This window comes from Daphnia magna, linkage group LG9 (assembly GCF_020631705.1).
Source record: "Daphnia magna isolate NIES linkage group LG9, ASM2063170v1.1, whole genome shotgun sequence".
Taxonomy (NCBI): Eukaryota; Metazoa; Arthropoda; class Branchiopoda; order Diplostraca; family Daphniidae; genus Daphnia; species Daphnia magna.
Genome location: NC_059190.1, coordinates 28,713 through 53,059, shown reverse-complemented (window position 1 = coordinate 53,059; position 24,347 = coordinate 28,713). Strand labels below are relative to the sequence as shown.

General features: G+C 40.1%; 3 protein-coding genes across 7 annotated transcripts; 2 read left to right on the top strand and 1 right to left on the bottom strand.

Annotated features, from left to right (window-relative positions):
• The first annotated feature begins 357 nt into the window (after nucleotides 1-357).
• LOC116930400 lies at nucleotides 358-1,506 on the top strand. Its single transcript, XM_032937821.2, has 3 exons — nucleotides 358-722; nucleotides 789-1,105; nucleotides 1,166-1,506. The coding sequence occupies exons 1-3, from the start codon at nucleotides 451-453 to the stop codon at nucleotides 1,390-1,392; spliced, it is 816 nt and encodes a 271-aa protein (XP_032793712.2). The 5' UTR covers nucleotides 358-450; the 3' UTR covers nucleotides 1,393-1,506.
• On the bottom strand, nucleotides 1,465-2,605 carry LOC116930401 (ejaculatory bulb-specific protein 3). Its single transcript, XM_032937822.2, has 3 exons — nucleotides 2,450-2,605; nucleotides 1,855-2,048; nucleotides 1,465-1,781 (listed from the first exon to the last, which is right to left on the bottom strand). Exons 2-3 carry the CDS (start codon nucleotides 2,039-2,041, stop codon nucleotides 1,639-1,641), a joined length of 330 nt encoding a protein of 109 aa, XP_032793713.1. The 5' UTR covers nucleotides 2,042-2,048; nucleotides 2,450-2,605; the 3' UTR covers nucleotides 1,465-1,638.
• A 3,770-nt stretch (nucleotides 2,606-6,375) lies between these two features.
• LOC116930399 (cathepsin B) lies at nucleotides 6,376-8,448 on the top strand. Of its 5 annotated transcripts, none has more exons than XM_045179250.1 (7): nucleotides 6,376-6,517; nucleotides 6,921-7,066; nucleotides 7,138-7,353; nucleotides 7,420-7,620; nucleotides 7,690-7,834; nucleotides 7,899-8,015; nucleotides 8,084-8,448. In XM_045179250.1, the coding sequence occupies exons 2-7, from the start codon at nucleotides 6,929-6,931 to the stop codon at nucleotides 8,287-8,289; spliced, it is 1,023 nt and encodes a 340-aa protein (XP_045035185.1). In that variant the 5' UTR covers nucleotides 6,376-6,517; nucleotides 6,921-6,928; the 3' UTR covers nucleotides 8,290-8,448. The 5 variants fall into 5 exon arrangements, with proteins under 5 accessions (XP_045035185.1, XP_045035186.1, XP_032793711.2 ...); XM_045179251.1 differs by having other exon boundaries at nucleotides 6,424-6,442; XM_032937820.2 differs by having other exon boundaries at nucleotides 6,449-6,587.
• Nucleotides 8,449-24,347: the final 15,899 nt, after the last annotated feature.

Below are 24,347 nucleotides of genomic sequence, written 5' to 3'. Positions count from 1 at the left end.
GGCACCCTACTTACCTCTGTAGACTACCATAAACTACCAACGAGATCCATAGATTTAACAAATACATCTTCTCTCTTACGCGCAAAATATTTCTCGTTTTTCTTTCATTCTTCTTTTGTTTTTGGTTTTTTAACTGTCCCATAAGAGACTCTTGTTTCTGATCACGAGGATTCTGTACGAGCCAAACGCTGTAAAGAATATTTCGATGATGAGGGAGCTTTGGTCATCACCTCATCTTACACAGACAGAGATAACTCGACGATTTCATCTCAGTTTTTACATCAACTCGCAAAACCAATTGAACAACCTTCATTCAAGAGGTTGGGAGGCGCTAGATGGCGTCAAAAACAGCAGACGATCTGTAATGTAACTGTGCGTGTTAGATCCGAGAGATCATACATAAACAACGCCTTTCGATTTACTTCTAGCGAACTAAGTGGACATCCAAGAATGACGTACAGATTTATGTCGTCCACCGCGAGGACTATCCATCAGTCTCGATCATTATGGGCTACCCAAACAAAAAGTGCATTGTTTCATAGTCATTTACCTGAAGGTTTACTGGCAATTAAGCAGGCCCAGTTATCTGTAGTGTCTGCTTTACCGGCCAATCGAAGTTATTTGCATACTTCAACGAGCATTTGGTCAGAAAATAGAAATGAAAGTGAACAGCCCATTGCCCAACTGCCCCAATTGATGAACAACCCACCACATATCGTCTGGTCTAATATGATTATAGATTAATACAAGTACCTTTTGTTCATGAAAACATTTTTTTTACATTACAGGCCAAGCTTTTTTAAAAGTGTCAGCAATCTGATGTCATCATTTTTGATTATTAAACCCTATTTCGACAACGATTTTAGTTTAAAAGAGTTTGTTCGTGGAACCAAACAAGCCCTTCTTGTCATTGCCAATGCTCTTGCTGTGGGGGATCTTGATGGCTTAAAAGAACTCTTAGACAGAGAGGCTTTTTCTGAAATCAAAGAAAACATACGCAGGTTCGACAGCAAGCAGCTGGCTGAATTAGCTGTGCCCAATCCAGAAGATGTATATCTGACATTTCCTTACCAGGTGGGCATCATCATGAATGATAACGCAAAAGGTATTTCTTACATTCTCTGCATCGGCCCCCAAAACTGTACCAATCTTTGTGATTGTTTAGGTGTTCAAGAACGGTTTGTGGAAATCACAGTATGTTTCCATATCTTAAGAGGTCTTAGCGAACTGATCAAAACAGGGGATTTTCAACCTGGACCAAGTTCTTTTCAAACTCATCGTGATAAAATCGTTATCTGTAACTATCGATTTATTCGCGAGTTTACTAAGGGTGTTGAAGGTCAATGGACAGTTAACTTGGTTCACCATTTTAACCTGTCAAATGATAGCTAGTCTATAGCTCATGTTTGCGGTTCATCGTATTTTTCTAATTTTTTCGTGTCCAGTCAACAGAAAAATGAAAGGTTTACCGAAAAAATGTATTAAATGAAATCGATAGTCGTTTCACCGCTTTTGTTTTTCTCTTTAAAACCGTTCTTTTAGGCACACCTAGAATACAAGTGCCAAGAATACATTGGAAGAGTGACTTGAAAAAGAGCGAGATGCACAGTTAAAATTGAAAAATGCGAGGGGCTGCGCCTAACCCGTCTTGTATTTGGTTTCGATGGCTGCCCAGTCAGCGGCGTGGTTCGTCTTCATGAAATTGATGATTCGGTTTGAATTCTCGACTTGTTTGGGCGTGCACCCACTGCATCCCTCATTCAGCACACGGGGAAGCATAGCTACAACAAAATGGCATTGTGATGTAGAAAATAGCTGTAAAAGCAGAAGCAGTTGGCTGTAAAAGATATTTACCTTTCAAATCTCTGCCATTTTGTTCGCATCTTCCACGATCCAAGGTGCAATCAATGTAGCGCCTGACAAGCTTTTCGTTTTTCAAAACGTTGTCCACATCGACGTTTTCAAGAGCGGGGCCAGATTGGGCAGAAACGACAGCGGCCAGGGCAGCCAAAGCGACGAAGGCGACGATTGTTGAGTTCATTCTCTTTCTGTGTTCAAAGAAAGACTGCAGTGATTTAACAACGAACGTAGCGTGTTTTTATCCTCGTCAGCTGGGAGGAGACTGGGACACAACATATGTGAAATGGGGAGACGAAGAGAAAGTGTGTTGTCATTGAAAATAACCCACAGAGCAAAGGTAAGAAGGGAAAAAGAGAAAGTGGGGGTACACCTGCACTTTCACCACCTCCTTTCATCCTCTCTCTCTCTCTCTCTCTCTCTCTCTCTTTCTCTGTCGCCCTGCGTCCCTTCCTCCCTCATTCTGGTCATATCCATGTCAAAATACTTTTTCTAGCGTGTGTGCACAGGTAGCAAGTATGAGGGGTGAAGAAGAGATTTTGATCACATAGTCTTAAGATAAACCCCTCCTTTAAAAAAGGCTTTGGCTTACCTGATTGTTTGTTTGTTGGCAGCGACTATCTTCTTGTTGACTGCAGGACACTAGATGCTGATTTAGGTGGCGTCGGTCCCTTTTATACTCGGCCCATGTCAACTATGCATCGCTCGTTGCTTGCCTCTCTTCTCGTTCACTCCTATCACGCTTGGTTTCTCTCCTTGTTTTCTCTCGCGAAGAAATCGTGGACGCGTTGCAACGCGTGTTTTTATCATTTCGCCCATGTTTTATATGACACAATCCGCACGTGACTCAAAGGCAATGCCATTTTACAACCATCGCCGTGAAATTTCGTAAACTTGCCTTTTCTTTTATGCAAGGATGAGTGCAAACATTAAACCATAGCACTGGAAGTTTCATGTTGGCCCGAGTTTCCCTTTTTTTTTCTTTCTTTTTTTTTTTGTATTTATCTATCGGTTATGTTCAACTTGGACTTGTTTGAAACAAGAAAAGTAACATAAACTTTGCATCGCCAACAACTGGATACCACCAATTTAGTTATCAGAAATATGTTCACTTGTTGTTAGGCAATGAAAAGCGAAAAACTGAGTCGATGTTCTTCTCCCTGGGCCTGTTACTTATGCTTTTTACTTTTAGTTTTAAGCAGTCGACGATAACAGGCCGGGACCCCGGGAGCATACTGGTGAGTGGTGTCGACATGGATGTTAATTCAACGGAGGGATGCTGTAGTTAAAGGCACCAAAACAACTGCAATTAACCTATTTTTATTTTATTTTTTTACATCTCCGGATGGGTTCGACCCAGCTCTTAATTTTTAAATCTCCCTATTCTTGAATCCTTCATTTGACCTTGGCACAAATTCAAAACTTTTAAAAAATAATTCGTCGTTTTTTACTCCCATTTTCATAAGTGCTCTTCTCGGTAGAGAACCGCGGAAACACGTTCATTTTCCGTAGAAGTTATGCATTGAGCGACAGACAGCCATCTTGATTATGCAAATCGGAAATACCGCAGGGATTTACCCTGAAAAGTCCACGGCAGCAATGAACATTCAATGACATTTTGGCTTGTTAAAATTTGAAAAGGCCTATGCGACGTAACTATGCTTGCTTTACTCATTTCTGCGCCAGCGTAAATATCGCAGAATGGTTGCTGGTTTTGTGCACAAACTCAACAGGAGAAAAAAATAGTAACTCATTATCTGTAGTTCCAAATGGCTGTTTTTACGGACGTGAGTTACAAAGCAACAGTGCATAGCTTTTATTGCTCTTTTTTAGCCTTGGATTGATTCACCGTGTGTTTCGAAGTTAGCAATTTTCACATCAGGCGAAACTTTTATCTTGAGGCGCCATTGTCTTAAGTTGTCGAACCGAGTCTTCTCTTTCTGCCGCTGTTCATCAAGTGACGGAATCTGTTTTCCTTTTAGCGTTAGGATGAGTTTGCTATTCTCACGGTGTCTCGTAACGGTTATGCAACAAGGGGAAAAACCCATTTTAAATCCTTGAATCTCTACTATTCGTATAGACGGCAAGTGGCAACAAAGCAGCCTTGTAGTAGTAATGGAGGTTGGGCACGGTTGATCGTCCCACGATGCTTCTGTCATATAAAACTTCCAAATTTGCTCATAACATATTTAGGCAGAAAAAATCTGTAACCGAGGATTTCCTTAATTATTAAGTGCTTTTACAAACGGTCTGGCTTTTGTTTTATTAGAAAAACCATTTTCTGTTGTTAGAAATGGCCATGAACTCACCAATTTAGTAAGATATTGCCACAGAAGATTAAAAATGGAAAGTCCCAATCACTAGGGTATTGAGTCCTGTGGCCAATCGTATTTCACATCTCACAAGCGTATTCTGGTTTTTCCTGCAGCAAATTATTTAAAAAAAAAAAAAAAATGGAAAAAAGCAGTGCTGTCAAAATCTATTGCGATTTAAATCGCAAATGATTTAAATCAAAATAAAAATCATTTTTTCGTGATTTTGATAGATCATTTTAAAATTTTGTGATTTTTTTTTATTTATGCAAAAATAAACCATTTTTTGAAATAAAAATCACCGTTTTATTTTATCTTTAAATAAACAGCTTTGGCAATCGTCATCGTTCTTTTAAAAATATCACGATCTAGGTGCGAACCGTGCCTTTTGCTTGTAGTTTTGCTTAAACAATGTAAACGGGGGATTTGCTCTTGCTGTAAATATTTTGCAAAAAATAGAAGAACATAATGACGAATGTGAGGATGAAATCTACAGACGCACACAAAGTGGTAGTTTACCCCGGGCATCACGTTGAGGGGGCATCACAAACGCATGATCTATAAACTGGAGGAACTGTCGTCTGCTAAACCTTGGGAAAATTTTGGGGCATCCGCTAGGGGCGCTGACGTCCCGGATTAGTCATCATTTTGCCGCGGAAACCATGGAGAGTGACAGCTGAGTGGTCTCAGTTCATAGTTTAATCATCGAAAAAATCGGTTTTAAGCTAAAATAATTACAAATTAATTCATGTTGTTTATCTATTTTTCAATATCCCATGTAATCAGCTCTAGTTTATTTGTTTTCATTCGATGTAAGTGACACTATTTGCATGATATGGGAATCCCCAAGTCTTATGCAGTGCTATTATCTCTTAATCTAATATTTTAACATTTCCTTGCAATAGGACAAAGAAGATGCCGAACCGTTGTTATGTCCCCGGTAATGTGTATGTAAATTTGGTTTCCCAGATTACCCAAAATATCTTGGTAAATTTACCATGTTTAGTGCACCTAAGGATGGAAAGTTATTGAAGCGTTGGAATGAATTCATCCCCAGGAAGGGAACTTTGAAACCTTCTTCCAAAGTATTTTCACATCATTTTGCAAGTGACGATGTTTTCAAACAAACAATGCCTTCATAAGAGACTCCTTTGACCAGATCATCGCTGCAGTTTCGAAAAATGGGTGGTGGGGGGGGGGGGGTTTCACAAAATTTGTTGTTCTGAACACAATAAACAAACGGTCCCTTTCTTGATTTTTGAATACGTAGAAATAAGGTATCACATCGAAGCTGAGCAGTACAAAAAATATCATTCAGGAGTTGAAAACAAAGCATCAAAAGTTACATAAATTGTCATTGATGGTAGTTTAAATAAAAAGCCGGAGACTGATCATGAAATAAATGATAAAGCGTTGAATTATTTTTTATTATTACATTATATTAGGTTATTCTTCCTAAAGTCGTATTCCGCACATCTCGTTTGCTTTAAATAAAACAAAACCCTAAAAGTAAGTAGATTTTGTACTAAAGGCTATGCCTTACGCGGTAAAATCGGCAAAATGATGACTAACCCGGGTAGTCAGCGCCCCTAGCGGATGCCCCAAGCTTTAGCAGACGCCAAAGCAAGCAGACGACAGTTCTTCGACCTCCAGTTTATAGATCATGACAAGAGTAAGACACATGGAATTTTTCTCACAAAGTGGTAAAAATGATAACAAAAAAAATAGAAATGAAACATCTACCCAGGGCATCACAAATGTTTTATGCGTGCCTGGGAATCAACGAAGAGATTTCCAATGTTCGAAATTCAAAGTTACACTGGTATACGATAACCTTTAATGGATTGCTCAATACAATTATTTGCTATGCCAGCAAATATATGTTCATTTGCAAATTGCAAGCAAAACCAATAAGCGTGATCTTATTTTTATTTCAAAAACGATTTAAATCGCGATTTGAATCGCTTTTTTTATGATTTTGATTTATGATTTAAATTACGATTTAAATCAATTCTAGAAAATGATTTGATTTAAGATTTGTATTTTGGCAATTTTTGTGAAATTATTTGATTTAGATTTAAATCTTTTTTTCATTTGATTTTGACAACGCTGAAAACAAAAAAATAAAGAAAAGAGAAAAAAGTAAATGGTTGCATGAGCATGTATCGGCCACCTCGAATAGTACGCATTCTAGTGGAATCGCTTGGTAACTAGAGAGTTGTAGTTGTCTGGCGCGCTTAAAACACCTAGTACGTTTACGGCCTGCAAATATAGTTAAGTTGCTTTTAATCCGAAGTTGAACAAAAGAAAATTTACGTTGCTCTGATCGCTGCGTAATTTTGGAAAAGGTGAACAAAGAACTGTTACATTAAACCACACAAAGTCTACAAACAACAACGTTTAGAATCGGAACCGAATGTACGTAATTTCTGGTTGTCACTCCAAACGAGGGCCGTTTTTTTCTTTAAACGTATTGATGAGAGAATGGCGTAGTTGTTATCAGTATCTAGAAATCTGCAAACACCCCCTTTTTTTGCTATCTCCATTATATCCTTTGAGTATTTCTTGTATTTCTTGTATTTTTATATACTACCATACACAGTCTGTGGTTGGACACTAGACCTGAAGGTTGGTGGTTATTTATTTTCTCCTGTGGTTCTAGAGGTTTGTCAGTTGTCTACTTGTAAATCCCCAATTCTACTATGTAAAGTTGACATAACAGCAATCAATAATGATTCCCAATTTTTCTAGTTTCCACAATGAAGATCCTGTTCTGTATTATGCTTGCCATTGTCATGGTAACTTCACATGCTAAGAAAATGAAATCAAACAAATATTTCAATCCATTGTCTGATGAGTTCATCAGTCATATCAATTCTATGAAATCAACGTGGAAGGTGTGATCAACCTGAAAAAAATCTTATTTAAGTAAATATAAATCATCAATGTGATGCTTTACCATTTTCAGGCAGGACGTAATTTTGACAAAAGCTTTCCTTTGGGGGCTCTTACCCAAATGATGGGTGTGCATCCAGATTCTAACTTATACATGCCTCCTGTGAAAAATGTGAGTCAGCTTTACAGTAATCAGGCTATTCCAGATTCATTTGATGCTCGAGAACAATGGCCAAACTGCCCAACCATTCAAGAAATCCGTGATCAAGGATCTTGTGGATCTTGTTGGGTAAGTTCATACAGGAGAAGTACAGCATGACATTTTCAACATGAGGTTTTTGTGTTTGCATTCCAGGCCTTTGGGGCTGTAGAGGCCATGTCAGATCGGATATGCATTCATTCCAAGGGCAAGGTTAATGCCCACATTTCTGCTGAAAATTTAGTTAGTTGCTGCTACACTTGTGGTTTTGGCTGCAATGGGGGCTTTCCTGGAGCTGCTTGGAGCCATTGGGTAAAGAAAGGCATTGTTACTGGAGGCAATTACAATTCAAGCCAAGTAAGTTGTCAGTAATTTATTTGAAAACACAAGTGGAAGTGTAAGGTAACTGGATTTGTGGTTTTATAGGGATGTCAGCCATACATAATTCCTGCATGTGAGCATCACACAACTGGTGATCGACCACCTTGCACGGAAGGAGGCGGTACCCCAAAATGCCTTAAAACCTGCGTCGAAGGTTATACAGTCGACTACTCACAAGACCTTCATTATGGTTTGCTTAGCTACTTTCTCATACTTTATTAGATTTCAAGTTACATGGAGCTATCATGAAATAGGTGCTTCTTCCTACTCGGTTCACAAACGCGTAGAAGATATACAGTTGGAGATTATGAATAACGGACCTGTGGAAGGTGCTCTGACCGTCTACGAGGATTTCCCTATTTATAAATCAGGTATACAGGACTGTATAAATTAAATCATTGAATAGAAATATAATGTTACTTTTTTCTTATGTCTGAAGGTGTTTACCAACATTTGCATGGAAAAGCACTCGGTGGTCACGCAATCCGTATTCTTGGTTGGGGTGTTGAAGAAGGTACTCCCTATTGGCTTATTGCCAACAGTTGGAATAGTGACTGGGGTGATAATGGTTACATCAAAATCTTACGTGGTAAAGATCACTGTGGCATAGAAAGTCAAATCACAGCTGGCTTGCCAAAACTCTGAATTTCTTCGTCAATTGTCGATACTTTTATGGGCTGAATTCCCGTGGTGTTCTCTAGGATCTTTGTTTCCATGGCATTCTTCCTTTTGTGTTCTATTCATTAAATTGGACTTGAATTAAACTTAGAAGTTTTGAACAAAAATAAATCCGTTTAGTTGAAAGATACTTGCTGGCCACTGGGAGTGGATACAGCCATTGTTATATTTTGTTACCAGGTTAAAGGCCCATTCGTTTACTGCCTGTTGCTTTCTATTTCCCCTACCAGTCATCGATAGGGCTCGGCCCCGATTACCTGAACCCCAAAAAACCGCACAGATCTACCCGAAAAATGGCCGACGTTCATAGACGGAAGCTGCTGCTGCTCTCTCGGACATGTCCGTTTGCTCGCATATATTGGAAAACTCTGCCAAAATAAAAATAACCAATATACAGTTGCGATATTAATCCCTGCTCGTGCTGCTGTTACTCCAGGCCAATATGTACGAAAACAAGCTGATGTACAATTAGCTTAAAAGACTTCGAGACGCGCTTATATTTCCTTGTTCACGTTTACTTAGCTGTCGTTGCCAGGTCGTATAATCTGTAGAATAGCATGTGCATCGACGAGATTTTCTTTCTAAAGTACAGCGATCCAAGAAAAGAGAATTACATCGTAAATTATAAATGGCCTTTATACATTTCCGATGGAGCTCGATGCTATGCCTGATAGGCTTAGATGTCAAACAAAAAACATGCGACACTTTTCGGTTAAAAAAAAAAAAGGAAGTTGCATTCACACCCTTCCATCAGCAGAAGTCGAATTTCTTGTTGGACGCATTGGCGATAAAAGGAAGTGGCAAAAAGAAAACTTGTATATAAATTCGACTTGACTATTTTATTACCAGGCATTCATAGAGCATTCGACAAGACCGAGATACGGGCTTTACTGTACAATCGATGCGATGCTGTTGTTATCAACTTGGAATAAATATGAAAGAATGGTATCAAGACTTACCAGTGATCAGCATGCCACAATTGAAGATGAGAGTAGTGGTGTTTAATCGATATGGAATAAAGACTAATAGCCTAAAGCCATTGATTTGGTATGGCTGAAAAGAATGAAATGAAAGGGACCTGGGACGTGATCATTGTATTTAAAATGTTGATTTTGCATTTAGTACAGCAGCTACCTGATACATTTTCCTCAAATTTGACGTGACAATTAACAAGTTGTTTCAGTAGTCGAATTTTATTGAAAAAGAATTATTGGATAGCAGAGTCGTAGCTCGCCGCATTGGTATCGCATTGGACTGCGATGCCAAGGGTAAGCTGGCCCTGGGATCAAATCCGGTGGGCCCGAGTTCCCGACGACTGGGCCTTAAACAAGAAACCCTGGCGATCAGGGGCTTCTTTCAACAACTTTTAGTTAAGTTGGTTTTGTCTAAAATTTAATTTTAAGAATTTTGAACCGAGCCAGCGATTTTTTGGTGCAAAATCCATTTCTTAAGGAAAGTTTTTGCTTGTTCAGGGGTCGCCTACTATTTTCCAGGGTGAGCCTCGGGAAATAAGTCCGTATTTGTCTTTTTTCTTGATTTGCGTAAATTTCCTTAATTTCTTTTTCCCAAAAATACTGTAAATTTCCGCAATTTCCCTTTTTTCCCGCGATTTTTACTATCACCCACCGGATAAACCAAGAGAAAATGGAATCAAATGAAAGAAGAATGGAAAAATGGAATAATATCAAGCCACATTTATTGTAAAAAATCGGGGTAGCCGGGCAGAATAAATATAATCGGGGTGTTATCGGGGCAATCGGGTCGAAATACTCGATCCATTAGGTTTTACTATAAATTGATTAGTTGCAGTTATCGGGTAGCGCGTACCCCGATTTAGTCCCGAAAGCCCCACCCTGATGCCCCGAAATGTGAACCCCGATTGGCCAAAAAGCGCCTCGATATGCTCGTGGTTGATCCCTTGTTGTTATATCTTAGTAGTTTAATGATAGTGATCAGATGCAACGCCAAATTTAGTCTATTTTTCCTCAAAAGACAGCAAACGTCAAATTCTAGATTTTTCGTAGCCCCATTATCAAGTATTTACGTCGTCTGCTATATTAAATATCTAGCGACTACAGTGATGCCATATAGCTACACAACAAAGGAACGCTAACAAATAATGGCGTTTTGTAGTGATCGGCCCCGATTAGCCCAAATCGGGTTAACTGCCCCGCCCATCCCAGAAAAGGGCAATCGGGGCTGAATCGAGGTGCTACTTCGTCAGCACGGGGCGGAGCAAAAATCGAGGTTAACCCGCTCACCCCGACGCCATTTGCAAAAATGGCGCCTGAATTCAAACTACGAATTTGGGTCGGGATTTTTATCGGGGCAACCGGGGAGAACTCCCCGTTTTTCATCATAATAATTGATTTCGACTCGATCGATTATGTTTTTACGTCGATTGATTGAATACCATCGGGGTTGCATCCCCGATTAGGCACCCCGATACAATCCCGATTGAGATCGGGATTAAAAAATTTTCACCCCGAGCCCCGAACGTCCCGCCCTAAGACCCGAATTTCGAAACCCGATTAGGATCGGGGCCGATCCCTATTTCTACCTCTTTTCCGCTTTTTCTCAAGCGGTGAACCTCGAGAAATAGAGTCGGTGACCTCTCGGTTGTTCCAGAGTTACCACTTGCCTCATGGTTCATTAATGTGATGGAATTTGGATGCTTTTATTAGCTGTTGATTATTAAATTATAAAATTATTGTGATGTGCTTACGGTTGAGGAGTTAAAGCGGAGGTTGTCAACTCGAAAAAAAAATTTCACCAATATTTTTAAGCAAAAAATGTGAAAAATAAAAAAATATATTAAAAAAATATATATATATATATTTGAAAAATGAAAAATCCGCAATAGTTGCACTTATTATATGGAAATTCTTATAGGGGTAGCGCTTGGCCCCGCGCCAATCGGGGATCTTTTTAGTCGATCCGGTGCGGGGATAATCTTAATCGGGGAAGTGATTTCGGTGCTCGGTGTGGTGAATTCGGTGCTCTGTGCCTTCCCCGATTTCAATCCCCGATTCCAATCCCCGATTTCAATCCCCGATTCCAATCTCCGATTTCACTCCGCGATTAGAAAAGTTAAGAAAACGGTTTTGTATGGGTGGCATAACTTTGAATCAAAATGAAAGAATACACCATAACTATGTAATGAAATTTGAATTACAAATAAAAAATATTCATTCAGTATACTTTTTTACTTAAACGTCTTTACTATTCTTCTTATACCAACCTGTCTTTAAGGGATGTAATAAGTCCAAACGTGCAACAATAAATGTTTAAGTTCACTCCGAAAATTAAAATGTGATTATATTTCATTATTTCTGTATGACAATCGTATTACTGTGTAACATGAAACTCATAAATATAACAAGGGCAATAGAGCAGTAAAACATCCTACGTTGCACGTTCTCAAAAAATGCGAAAATCTCATTTGTGTCCAAGTTGGTCTGCTGCGGCTGCAGCGTCTTATGGAGAAACCAACTTCTTCATGTTAAAAAATAAGTTTTCATAAATATTATTAAGATTTCCCCCCTTTTTCCATAATGATTTCCCATTTTTAGGAGGAGGGGCTCGGTTGTGTTGCAATAAGGATAATTGTAAACGCGGCAGCGGGTGCGAAGCGCCCGTCTGCCGCAAGACGTCACCGTTGATTTTTTTCGTTCAGGTAAATCGTGAATCTGACTCGAGGGCTTGATCGGGAAGGAGGAGAGGAGCTCGGCGTGCAAATATTTTCATCGGGCGGCTATCGGTTGCGGAGTTATAGCTAATTTGCATATTTAGCCGTATTTGCTAACTTTGGAACCGTCCATGCTAGAGCAACGGGAATGGTCTAGATCGACGCAGAATGTCAAAATTAGTGAGATTCTATGCATTTCATTCGATGAACTCTGAATATTCGTCGGCAATAGCCATGTTTCTATGATGAGAACTTGTGAATGCTGCAATGTGTTCTTCAACTTTTGAACCGTTCATCCTAGGACAACGGGAGCGGTCTAGAAAGTTGCAGAATTTGTTAGATAATACGTTCCGATGTATTTCGTAAAGATATTAACCGCAGTTTTGGCGTAGTAACGAGTTTTCTCTCGGAAATTCGCAGTGAAATTTTTCGTTCAGGTAGTTCACAATTCCAACACCAGGGTAGTGTGGGGCCCATAGAGAAGAGCTTGCCACATAAATATTTCCTCGAAGCGACTTGTAATAGAGCCACAAAATCGATTTTTCTGAAAATTCCGGAGTCAAAATTTTCATTCAGGTAAATCGTAAATTTGACGTTAGGAAAATGTGGGGCACATAGGGAGGAGCTTGCCACATAAATATTTCCTCGGGGCGACTTGTAATTGAGCCACAAAATCGATTTTTCTGAAAATTCCGGAGTCAAAATTTTCATTCAGGTAAATCGCAAATTTGACGTTAGAATAATGTGAAGCACATAGGGAGGAGCTTGCCACATAAATATTTCCTCGGGGCGACTTGTAATTGAGCCACAAAATCGACTTTCCTGAAAATTCCGGAGTCAAAATTTTCATTCAGGTAAATCGCAAATTTGACGTTAGGAGAATGTGGGGCACATAGGGAGGAGCTTGCCACATAAATATTTCCTCGGGGCGAATTGTAATTGAGCCACAAAATCGACTTTCCTGAAAATTCCGGAGTCAAAATTTTCATTCAGGTAAATCGGAAATCTGACAGCACCGCACGGTCGGGAAAGCAAAAAGCAGTTCGGCACATAAATATTTCAATCGTGCGGCTTGCGGTTGAGGAGTTAAAGCGAATTTTCAATTTGAGCCGCATTTGCCAACTTTTGAACCGTACATGCTAGATCAATGGGAATGGTCTAGATCGACGCAGAATCTCAAAATTAGTCGAAATCTATGCATTTCAATATTTAAATATCAAAGATTCGTGAGAAATCAACATTTTACTACAGTGAGAACTTAGGAAACCTTATGCAAAATAGCTAACTTTTGAACCATAAATCGTAGAGCAACAGGAATGGTCTAGATCGACGCAGAATATCAAAATTAGTCGAAATAACATCATTTTCAAACTTGTTTGTGTAAAATTTTGGAGAAAAAGAGATAAAACCGATAAATGTGATTTTTAGGAGGAGGGGCTCGGTTGTGTTGCAATAAGGATAATTGTAAACGCGGCAGCGGGCGCGAAGCGCCCGTCTGCCGCAAGACGTCACCGTTGATTTTTTTCGTTCAGGTAAATCGTGAATCTGACTCGAGGGCTTGATCGGGAAGGAGGAGAGGAGCTCGGCGTGCAAATATTTTCATCGGGCGGCTATCGGTTGCGGAGTTATAGCTAATTTGCATATTTAGCCGTATTTGCTAACTTTGGAACCGTCCATGCTAGAGCAACGGGAATGGTCTAGATCGACGCAGAATGTCAAAATTAGTGAGATTCTATGCATTTCATTCGATGAACTCTGAATATTCGTCGGCAATAGCCATGTTTCTATGATGAGAACTTGTGAATGCTGCAATGTGTTCTTCAACTTTTGAACCGTTCATCCTAGGACAACGGGAGCGGTCTAGAAAGTTGCAGAATTTGTTAGATAATACGTTCCGATGTATTTCGTAAAGATATTAACCGCAGTTTTGGCGTAGTAACGAGTTTTCTCTCGGAAATTCGCAGTGAAATTTTTCGTTCAGGTAGTTCACAATTCCAACACCAGGGTAGTGTGGGGCCCATAGAGAAGAGCTTGCCACATAAATATTTCCTCGAAGCGACTTGTAATAGAGCCACAAAATCGATTTTTCTGAAAATTCCGGAGTCAAAATTTTCATTCAGGTAAATCGTAAATTTGACGTTAGGAATAATGTGGGGCACATAGGGAGGAGCTTGCCACATAAATATTTCCTCGGGGCGACTTGTAATTGAGCCACAAAATCGATTTTTCTGAAAATTCCGGAGTCAAAATTTTCATTCAGGTAAATCGCAAATTTGACGTTAGGAGAATGTGGGGCACATAGGGAGGAGCTTGCCACATAAATATTTCCTCGGGGCGAATTGTAATTGAGCCACAAAATCGACTTTCCTGAAAATTCCGGAGTCAAAATTTTCATTCAGGTAAATCGGAAATCTGACAGCACCGCACGGTCGGGAAAGCAAAAAGCAGTTCGGCACATAAATATTTCAATCGTGCGGCTTGCGGTTGAGGAGTTAAAGCGAATTTTCAATTTGAGCCGCATTTGCCAACTTTTGAACCGTACATGCTAGATCAATGGGAATGGTCTAGATCGACGCAGAATCTCAAAATTAGTCGAAATCTATGCATTTCAATATTTAAATATCAAAGATTCGTGAGAAATCAACATTTTACTACAGTGAGAACTTAGGAAACCTTATGCAAAATAGCTAACTTTTGAACCATAAATCGTAGAGCAACAGGAATGGTCTAGATCGACGCAGAATATCAAAATTAGTCGAAATAACATCATTTTCAAACTTGTTTGTGTAAAATTTTGGAGAAAAAGAGATAAAACCGATAAATGTGATTTTTAGGAGGAGGGGCTCGGTTGTGTTGCAATAAGGATAATTGTAAACGCGGCAGCGGGCGCGAAGCGCCCGTCTGCCGCAAGACGTCACCGTTGATTTTTTTCGTTCAGGTAAATCGTGAATCTGACTCGAGGGCTTGATCGGGAAGGAGGAGAGGAGCTCGGCGTGCAAATATTTTTCATCGGGCGGCTATCGGTTGCGGAGTTATAGCTAATTTGCATATTTAGCCGTATTTGCTAACTTTGGAACCGTCCATGCTAGAGCAACGGGAATGGTCTAGATCGACGCAGAATGTCAAAATTAGTGAGATTCTATGCATTTCATTCGATGAACTCTGAATATTCGTCGGCAATAGCCATGTTTCTATGATGAGAACTTGTGAATGCTGCAATGTGTTCTTCAACTTTTGAACCGTTCATCCTAGGACAACGGGAGCGGTCTAGAAAGTTGCAGAATTTGTTAGATAATACGTTCCGATGTATTTCGTAAAGATATTAACCGCAGTTTTGGCGTAGTAACGAGTTTTCTCTCGGAAATTCGCAGTGAAATTTTTCGTTCAGGTAGTTCACAATTCCAACACCAGGGTAGTGTGGGGCCCATAGAGAAGAGCTTGCCACATAAATATTTCCTCGAAGCGACTTGTAATAGAGCCACAAAATCGATTTTTCTGAAAATTCCGGAGTCAAAATTTTCATTCAGGTAAATCGTAAATTTGACGTTAGGAAAATGTGGGGCACATAGGGAGGAGCTTGCCACATAAATATTTCCTCGGGGCGACTTGTAATTGAGCCACAAAATCGATTTTTCTGAAAATTCCGGAGTCAAAATTTTCATTCAGGTAAATCGCAAATTTGACGTTAGAATAATGTGAAGCACATAGGGAGGAGCTTGCCACATAAATATTTCCTCGGGGCGACTTGTAATTGAGCCACAAAATCGACTTTCCTGAAAATTCCGGAGTCAAAATTTTCATTCAGGTAAATCGCAAATTTGACGTTAGGAGAATGTGGGGCACATAGGGAGGAGCTTGCCACATAAATATTTCCTCGGGGCGAATTGTAATTGAGCCACAAAATCGACTTTCCTGAAAATTCCGGAGTCAAAATTTTCATTCAGGTAAATCGGAAATCTGACAGCACCGCACGGTCGGGAAAGCAAAAAGCAGTTCGGCACATAAATATTTCAATCGTGCGGCTTGCGGTTGAGGAGTTAAAGCGAATTTTCAATTTGAGCCGCATTTGCCAACTTTTGAACCGTACATGCTAGATCAATGGGAATGGTCTAGATCGACGCAGAATCTCAAAATTAGTCGAAATCTATGCATTTCAATATTTAAATATCAAAGATTCGTGAGAAATCAACATTTTACTACAGTGAGAACTTAGGAAACCTTATGCAAAATAGCTAACTTTTGAACCATAAATCGTAGAGCAACAGGAATGGTCTAGATCGACGCAGAATATCAAAATTAGTCGAAATAACATCATTTTCAAACTTGTTTGTGTAAAATTTTGGAGAAAAAGAGATAAAACCGATAAATGTGATTTTTAGGAGGAGGGGCTCGGTTGTGTTGCAATAAGGATAATTGTAAACGCGGCAGCGGGCGCGAAGCGCCCGTCTGCCGCAAGACGTCACCGTTGATTTTTTTCGTTCAGGTAAATCGTGAATCTGACTCGAGGGCTTGATCGGGAAGGAGGAGAGGAGCTCGGCGTGCAAATATTTTCATCGGGCGGCTATCGGTTGCGGAGTTATAGCTAATTTGCATATTTAGCCGTATTTGCTAACTTTGGAACCGTCCATGCTAGAGCAACGGGAATGGTCTAGATCGACGCAGAATGTCAAAATTAGTGAGATTCTATGCATTTCATTCGATGAACTCTGAATATTCGTCGGCAATAGCCATGTTTCTATGATGAGAACTTGTGAATGCTGCAATGTGTTCTTCAACTTTTGAACCGTTCATCCTAGGACAACGGGAGCGGTCTAGAAAGTTGCAGAATTTGTTAGATAATACGTTCCGATGTATTTCGTAAAGATATTAACCGCAGTTTTGGCGTAGTAACGAGTTTTCTCTCGGAAATTCGCAGTGAAATTTTTCGTTCAGGTAGTTCACAATTCCAACACCAGGGTAGTGTGGGGCCCATAGAGAAGAGCTTGCCACATAAATATTTCCTCGAAGCGACTTGTAATAGAGCCACAAAATCGATTTTTCTGAAAATTCCGGAGTCAAAATTTTCATTCAGGTAAATCGTAAATTTGACGTTAGGAAAATGTGGGGCACATAGGGAGGAGCTTGCCACATAAATATTTCCTCGGGGCGACTTGTAATTGAGCCACAAAATCGATTTTTCTGAAAATTCCGGAGTCAAAATTTTCATTCAGGTAAATCGCAAATTTGACGTTAGAATAATGTGAAGCACATAGGGAGGAGCTTGCCACATAAATATTTCCTCGGGGCGACTTGTAATTGAGCCACAAAATCGACTTTTCCTGAAAATTCCGGAGTCAAAATTTTCATTCAGGTAAATCGCAAATTTGACGTTAGGAGAATGTGGGGCACATAGGGAGGAGCTTGCCACATAAATATTTCCTCGGGGCGAATTGTAATTGAGCCACAAAATCGACTTTCCTGAAAATTCCGGAGTCAAAATTTTCATTCAGGTAAATCGGAAATCTGACAGCACCGCACGGTCGGGAAAGCAAAAAGCAGTTCGGCACATAAATATTTCAATCGTGCGGCTTGCGGTTGAGGAGTTAAAGCGAATTTTCAATTTGAGCCGCATTTGCCAACTTTTGAACCGTACATGCTAGATCAATGGGAATGGTCTAGATCGACGCAGAATCTCAAAATTAGTCGAAATCTATGCATTTCAATATTTAAATATCAAAGATTCGTGAGAAATCAACATTTTACTACAGTGAGAACTTAGGAAACCTTATGCAAAATAGCTAACTTTTGAACCATAAATCGTAGAGCAACAGGAATGGTCTAGATCGACGCAGAATATCAAAATTAGTCGAAATAACATCATTTTCAAACTTGTTTGTGTAAAATTTTGGAGAAAAAGAGATAAAACCGATAAATGTGATTTTTAGGAGGAGGGGCTCGGTTGTGTTGCAATAAGGATAATTGTAAACGCGGCAGCGGGCGCGAAGCGCCCGTCTGCCGCAAGACGTCACCGTTGATTTTTTTCGTTCAGGTAAATCGTGAATCTGACTCGAGGGCTTGATCGGGAAGGAGGAGAGGAGCTCGGCGTGCAAATATTTTCATCGGGCGGCTATCGGTTGCGGAGTTATAGCTAATTTGCATATTTAGCCGTATTTGCTAACTTTGGAACCGTCCATGCTAGAGCAACGGGAATGGTCTAGATCGACGCAGAATGTCAAAATTAGTGAGATTCTATGCATTTCATTCGATGAACTCTGAATATTCGTCGGCAATAGCCATGTTTCTATGATGAGAACTTGTGAATGCTGCAATGTGTTCTTCAACTTTTGAACCGTTCATCCTAGGACAACGGGAGCGGTCTAGAAAGTTGCAGAATTTGTTAGATAATACGTTCCGATGTATTTCGTAAAGATATTAACCGCAGTTTTGGCGTAGTAACGAGTTTTCTCTCGGAAATTCGCAGTGAAATTTTTCGTTCAGGTAGTTCACAATTCCAACACCAGGGTAGTGTGGGGCCCATAGAGAAGAGCTTGCCACATAAATATTTCCTCGAAGCGACTTGTAATAGAGCCACAAAATCGATTTTTCTGAAAATTCCGGAGTCAAAATTTTCATTCAGGTAAATCGTAAATTTGACGTTAGGAAAATGTGGGGCACATAGGGAGGAGCTTGCCACATAAATATTTCCTCGGGGCGACTTGTAATTGAGCCACAAAATCGATTTTTCTGAAAATTCCGGAGTCAAAATTTTCATTCAGGTAAATCGCAAATTTGACGTTAGAATAATGTGAAGCACATAGGGAGGAGCTTGCCACATAAATATTTCCTCGGGGCGACTTGTAATTGAGCCACAAAATCGACTTTTCTGAAAATTCCGGAGTCAAAATTTTCATTCAGGTAAATCGCAAATTTGACGTTAGGAGAATGTGGGGCACATAGGGAGGAGCTTGCCACATAAATATTTCCTCGGGGCGAATTGTAATTGAGCCACAAAATCGACTTTCCTGAAAATTCCGGAGTCAAAATTTTCATTCAGGTAAATCGGAAATCTGACAGCACCGCACGGTCGGGAAAGCAAAAAGCAGTTCGGCACATAAATATTTCAATCGTGCGGCTTGCGGTTGAGGAGTTAAAGCGAATTTTCAATTTGAGCCGCATTTGCCAACTTTTGAACCGTACATGCTAGATCAATGGGAATGGTCTAGATCGACGCAGAATCTCAAAATTAGTCGAAATCTATGCATTTCAATATTTAAATATCAAAGATTCGTGAGAAATCAACATTTTACTACAGTGAGAACTTAGGAAACCTTATGCAAAATAGCTAACTTTTGAACCATAAATCGTAGAGCAACAGGAATGGTCTAGATCGACGCAGAATATCAAAATTAGTCGAAATAACATCATTTTCAAACTTGTTTGTGTAAAATTTTGGAGAAAAAGAGATAAAACCGATAAATGTGATTTTTAGGAGGAGGGGCTCGGTTGTGTTGCAATAAGGATAATTGTAAACGCGGCAGCGGGCGCGAAGCGCCCGTCTGCCGCAAGACGTCACCGTTGATTTTTTTCGTTCAGGTAAATCGTGAATCTGACTCGAGGGCTTGATCGGGAAGGAGGAGAGGAGCTCGGCGTGCAAATATTTTCATCGGGCGGCTATCGGTTGCGGAGTTATAGCTAATTTGCATATTTAGCCGTATTTGCTAACTTTGGAACCGTCCATGCTAGAGCAACGGGAATGGTCTAGATCGACGCAGAATGTCAAAATTAGTGAGATTCTATGCATTTCATTCGATGAACTCTGAATATTCGTCGGCAATAGCCATGTTTCTATGATGAGAACTTGTGAATGCTGCAATGTGTTCTTCAACTTTTGAACCGTTCATCCTAGGACAACGGGAGCGGTCTAGAAAGTTGCAGAATTTGTTAGATAATACGTTCCGATGTATTTCGTAAAGATATTAACCGCAGTTTTGGCGTAGTAACGAGTTTTCTCTCGGAAATTCGCAGTGAAATTTTTCGTTCAGGTAGTTCACAATTCCAACACCAGGGTAGTGTGGGGCCCATAGAGAAGAGCTTGCCACATAAATATTTCCTCGAAGCGACTTGTAATAGAGCCACAAAATCGATTTTTCTGAAAATTCCGGAGTCAAAATTTTCATTCAGGTAAATCGTAAATTTGACGTTAGGAAAATGTGGGGCACATAGGGAGGAGCTTGCCACATAAATATTTCCTCGGGGCGACTTGTAATTGAGCCACAAAATCGATTTTTCTGAAAATTCCGGAGTCAAAATTTTCATTCAGGTAAATCGCAAATTTGACGTTAGAATAATGTGAAGCACATAGGGAGGAGCTTGCCACATAAATATTTCCTCGGGGCGACTTGTAATTGAGCCACAAAATCGACTTTCTGAAAATTCCGGAGTCAAAATTTTCATTCAGGTAAATCGCAAATTTGACGTTAGGAGAATGTGGGGCACATAGGGAGGAGCTTGCCACATAAATATTTCCTCGGGGCGAATTGTAATTGAGCCACAAAATCGACTTTCCTGAAAATTCCGGAGTCAAAATTTTCATTCAGGTAAATCGGAAATCTGACAGCACCGCACGGTCGGGAAAGCAAAAAGCAGTTCGGCACATAAATATTTCAATCGTGCGGCTTGCGGTTGAGGAGTTAAAGCGAATTTTCAATTTGAGCCGCATTTGCCAACTTTTGAACCGTACATGCTAGATCAATGGGAATGGTCTAGATCGACGCAGAATCTCAAAATTAGTCGAAATCTATGCATTTCAATATTTAAATATCAAAGATTCGTGAGAAATCAACATTTTACTACAGTGAGAACTTAGGAAACCTTATGCAAAATAGCTAACTTTTGAACCATAAATCGTAGAGCAACAGGAATGGTCTAGATCGACGCAGAATATCAAAATTAGTCGAAATAACATCATTTTCAAACTTGTTTGTGTAAAATTTTGGAGAAAAAGAGATAAAACCGATAAATGTGATTTTTAGGAGGAGGGGCTCGGTTGTGTTGCAATAAGGATAATTGTAAACGCGGCAGCGGGCGCGAAGCGCGCCGTCTGCCGCAAGACGTCACCGTTGATTTTTTTCGTTCAGGTAAATCGTGAATCTGACTCGAGGGCTTGATCGGGAAGGAGGAGAGGAGCTCGGCGTGCAAATATTTTCATCGGGCGGCTATCGGTTGCGGAGTTATAGCTAATTTGCATATTTAGCCGTATTTGCTAACTTTGGAACCGTCCATGCTAGAGCAACGGGAATGGTCTAGATCGACGCAGAATGTCAAAATTAGTGAGATTCTATGCATTTCATTCGATGAACTCTGAATATTCGTCGGCAATAGCCATGTTTCTATGATGAGAACTTGTGAATGCTGCAATGTGTTCTTCAACTTTTGAACCGTTCATCCTAGGACAACGGGAGCGGTCTAGAAAGATGCAGAATTTGTTAGATAATACGTTCCGATGTATTTCGTAAAGATATTAACCGCAGTTTTGGCGTAGTAACGAGTTTTCTCTCGGAAATTCGCAGTGAAATTTTTCGTTCAGGTAGTTCACAATTCCAACACCAGGGTAGTGTGGGGCCCATAGAGAAGAGCTTGCCACATAAATATTTCCTCGAAGCGACTTGTAATAGAGCCACAAAATCGATTTTTCTGAAAATTCCGGAGTCAAAATTTTCATTCAGGTAAATCGTAAATTTGACGTTAGGAAAATGTGGGGCACATAGGGAGGAGCTTGCCACATAAATATTTCCTCGGGGCGACTTGTAATTGAGCCACAAAATCGATTTTTCTGAAAATTCCGGAGTCAAAATTTTCATTCAGGTAAATCGCAAATTTGACGTTAGGAGAATGTGGGGCACATAGGGAGGAGCTTGCCACATAAATATTTCCTCGGGGCGAATTGTAATTGAGCCACAAAATCGACTTTCCTGAAAATTCCGGAGTCAAAATTTTCATTCAGGTAAATCGGAAATCTGACAGCACCGCACGGTCGGGAAAGCAAAAAGCAGTTCGGCACATAAATATTTCAATCGTGCGGCTTGCGGTTGAGGAGTTAAAGCGAATTTTCAATTTGAGCCGCATTTGCCAACTTTTGAACCGTACATGCTAGATCAATGGGAATGGTCTAGATCGACGCAGAATCTCAAAATTAGTCGAAATCTATGCATTTCAATATTTAAATATCAAAGATTCGTGAGAAATCAACATTTTACTACAGTGAGAACTTAGGAAACCTTATGCAAAATAGCTAACTTTTGAACCATAAATCGTAGAGCAACAGGAATGGTCTAGATCGACGCAGAATATCAAAATTAGTCGAAATAACATCATTTTCAAACTTGTTTGTGTAAAATTTTGGAGAAAAAGAGATAAAACCGATAAATGTGATTTTTAGGAGGAGGGGCTCGGTTGTGTTGCAATAAGGATAATTGTAAACGCGGCAGCGGGCGCGAAGCGCCCGTCTGCCGCAAGACGTCACCGTTGATTTTTTTCGTTCAGGTAAATCGTGAATCTGACTCGAGGGCTTGATCGGGAAGGAGGAGAGGAGCTCGGCGTGCAAATATTTTCATCGGGCGGCTATCGGTTGCGGAGTTATAGCTAATTTGCATATTTAGCCGTATTTGCTAACTTTGGAACCGTCCATGCTAGAGCAACGGGAATGGTCTAGATCGACGCAGAATGTCAAAATTAGTGAGATTCTATGCATTTCATTCGATGAACTCTGAATATTCGTCGGCAATAGCCATGTTTCTATGATGAGAACTTGTGAATGCTGCAATGTGTTCTTCAACTTTTGAACCGTTCATCCTAGGACAACGGGAGCGGTCTAGAAAGATGCAGAATTTGTTAGATAATACGTTCCGATGTATTTCGTAAAGATATTAACCGCAGTTTTGGCGTAGTAACGAGTTTTCTCTCGGAAATTCGCAGTGAAATTTTTCGTTCAGGTAGTTCACAATTCCAACACCAGGGTAGTGTGGGGCCCATAGAGAAGAGCTTGCCACATAAATATTTCCTCGAAGCGACTTGTAATAGAGCCACAAAATCGATTTTTCTGAAAATTCCGGAGTCAAAATTTTCATTCAGGTAAATCGTAAATTTGACGTTAGGAAAATGTGGGGCACATAGGGAGGAGCTTGCCACATAAATATTTCCTCGGGGCGACTTGTAATTGAGCCACAAAATCGATTTTTCTGAAAATTCCGGAGTCAAAATTTTCATTCAGGTAAATCGCAAATTTGACGTTAGAATAATGTGAAGCACATAGGGAGGAGCTTGCCACATAAATATTTCCTCGGGGCGACTTGTAATTGAGCCACAAAATCGACTTTTCTGAAAATTCCGGAGTCAAAATTTTCATTCAGGTAAATCGCAAATTTGACGTTAGGAGAATGTGGGGCACATAGGGAGGAGCTTGCCACATAAATATTTCCTCGGGGCGAATTGTAATTGAGCCACAAAATCGACTTTCCTGAAAATTCCGGAGTCAAAATTTTCATTCAGGTAAATCGGAAATCTGACAGCACCGCACGGTCGGGAAAGCAAAAAGCAGTTCGGCACATAAATATTTCAATCGTGCGGCTTGCGGTTGAGGAGTTAAAGCGAATTTTCAATTTGAGCCGCATTTGCCAACTTTTGAACCGTACATGCTAGATCAATGGGAATGGTCTAGATCGACGCAGAATCTCAAAATTAGTCGAAATCTATGCATTTCAATATTTAAATATCAAAGATTCGTGAGAAATCAACATTTTACTACAGTGAGAACTTAGGAAACCTTATGCAAAATAGCTAACTTTTGAACCATAAATCGTAGAGCAACAGGAATGGTCTAGATCGACGCAGAATATCAAAATTAGTCGAAATAACATCATTTTCAAACTTGTTTGTGTAAAATTTTGGAGAAAAAGAGATAAAACCGATAAATGTGATTTTTAGGAGGAGGGGCTCGGTTGTGTTGCAATAAGGATAATTGTAAACGCGGCAGCGGGCGCGAAGCGCCCGTCTGCCGCAAGACGTCACCGTTGATTTTTTTCGTTCAGGTAAATCGTGAATCTGACTCGAGGGCTTGATCGGGAAGGAGGAGAGGAGCTCGGCGTGCAAATATTTTCATCGGGCGGCTATCGGTTGCGGAGTTATAGCTAATTTGCATATTTAGCCGTATTTGCTAACTTTGGAACCGTCCATGCTAGAGCAACGGGAATGGTCTAGATCGACGCAGAATGTCAAAATTAGTGAGATTCTATGCATTTCATTCGATGAACTCTGAATATTCGTCGGCAATAGCCATGTTTCTATGATGAGAACTTGTGAA

Excerpts from the sequence above, each read along its gene's own strand:
- LOC116930399 (XM_045179250.1), top strand. The coding sequence starts at position 6,929 with ATGAAGATCCTGTTCTGTATTATGCTTGCCATTGTCATGGTAACTTCA. Across the intron at positions 7,835-7,898 it reads CTCACAAGACCTTCATTATG|GTGCTTCTTCCTACTCGGTT; the intron begins GTTTGCTTAGCT and ends ATCATGAAATAG. Across the intron at positions 8,016-8,083 it reads TTTCCCTATTTATAAATCAG|GTGTTTACCAACATTTGCAT; the intron begins GTATACAGGACT and ends TTATGTCTGAAG.
- LOC116930401 (XM_032937822.2), bottom strand. The coding sequence starts at position 2,041 with ATGAACTCAACAATCGTCGCCTTCGTCGCTTTGGCTGCCCTGGCCGCT. Across the intron at positions 1,782-1,854 it reads AAATGGCAGAGATTTGAAAG|CTATGCTTCCCCGTGTGCTG; the intron begins GTAAATATCTTT and ends ATTTTGTTGTAG.
- LOC116930400 (XM_032937821.2), top strand. The coding sequence starts at position 451 with ATGACGTACAGATTTATGTCGTCCACCGCGAGGACTATCCATCAGTCT. Across the intron at positions 723-788 it reads AACCCACCACATATCGTCTG|GCCAAGCTTTTTTAAAAGTG; the intron begins GTCTAATATGAT and ends TTTACATTACAG. Across the intron at positions 1,106-1,165 it reads CATGAATGATAACGCAAAAG|GTGTTCAAGAACGGTTTGTG; the intron begins GTATTTCTTACA and ends GTGATTGTTTAG.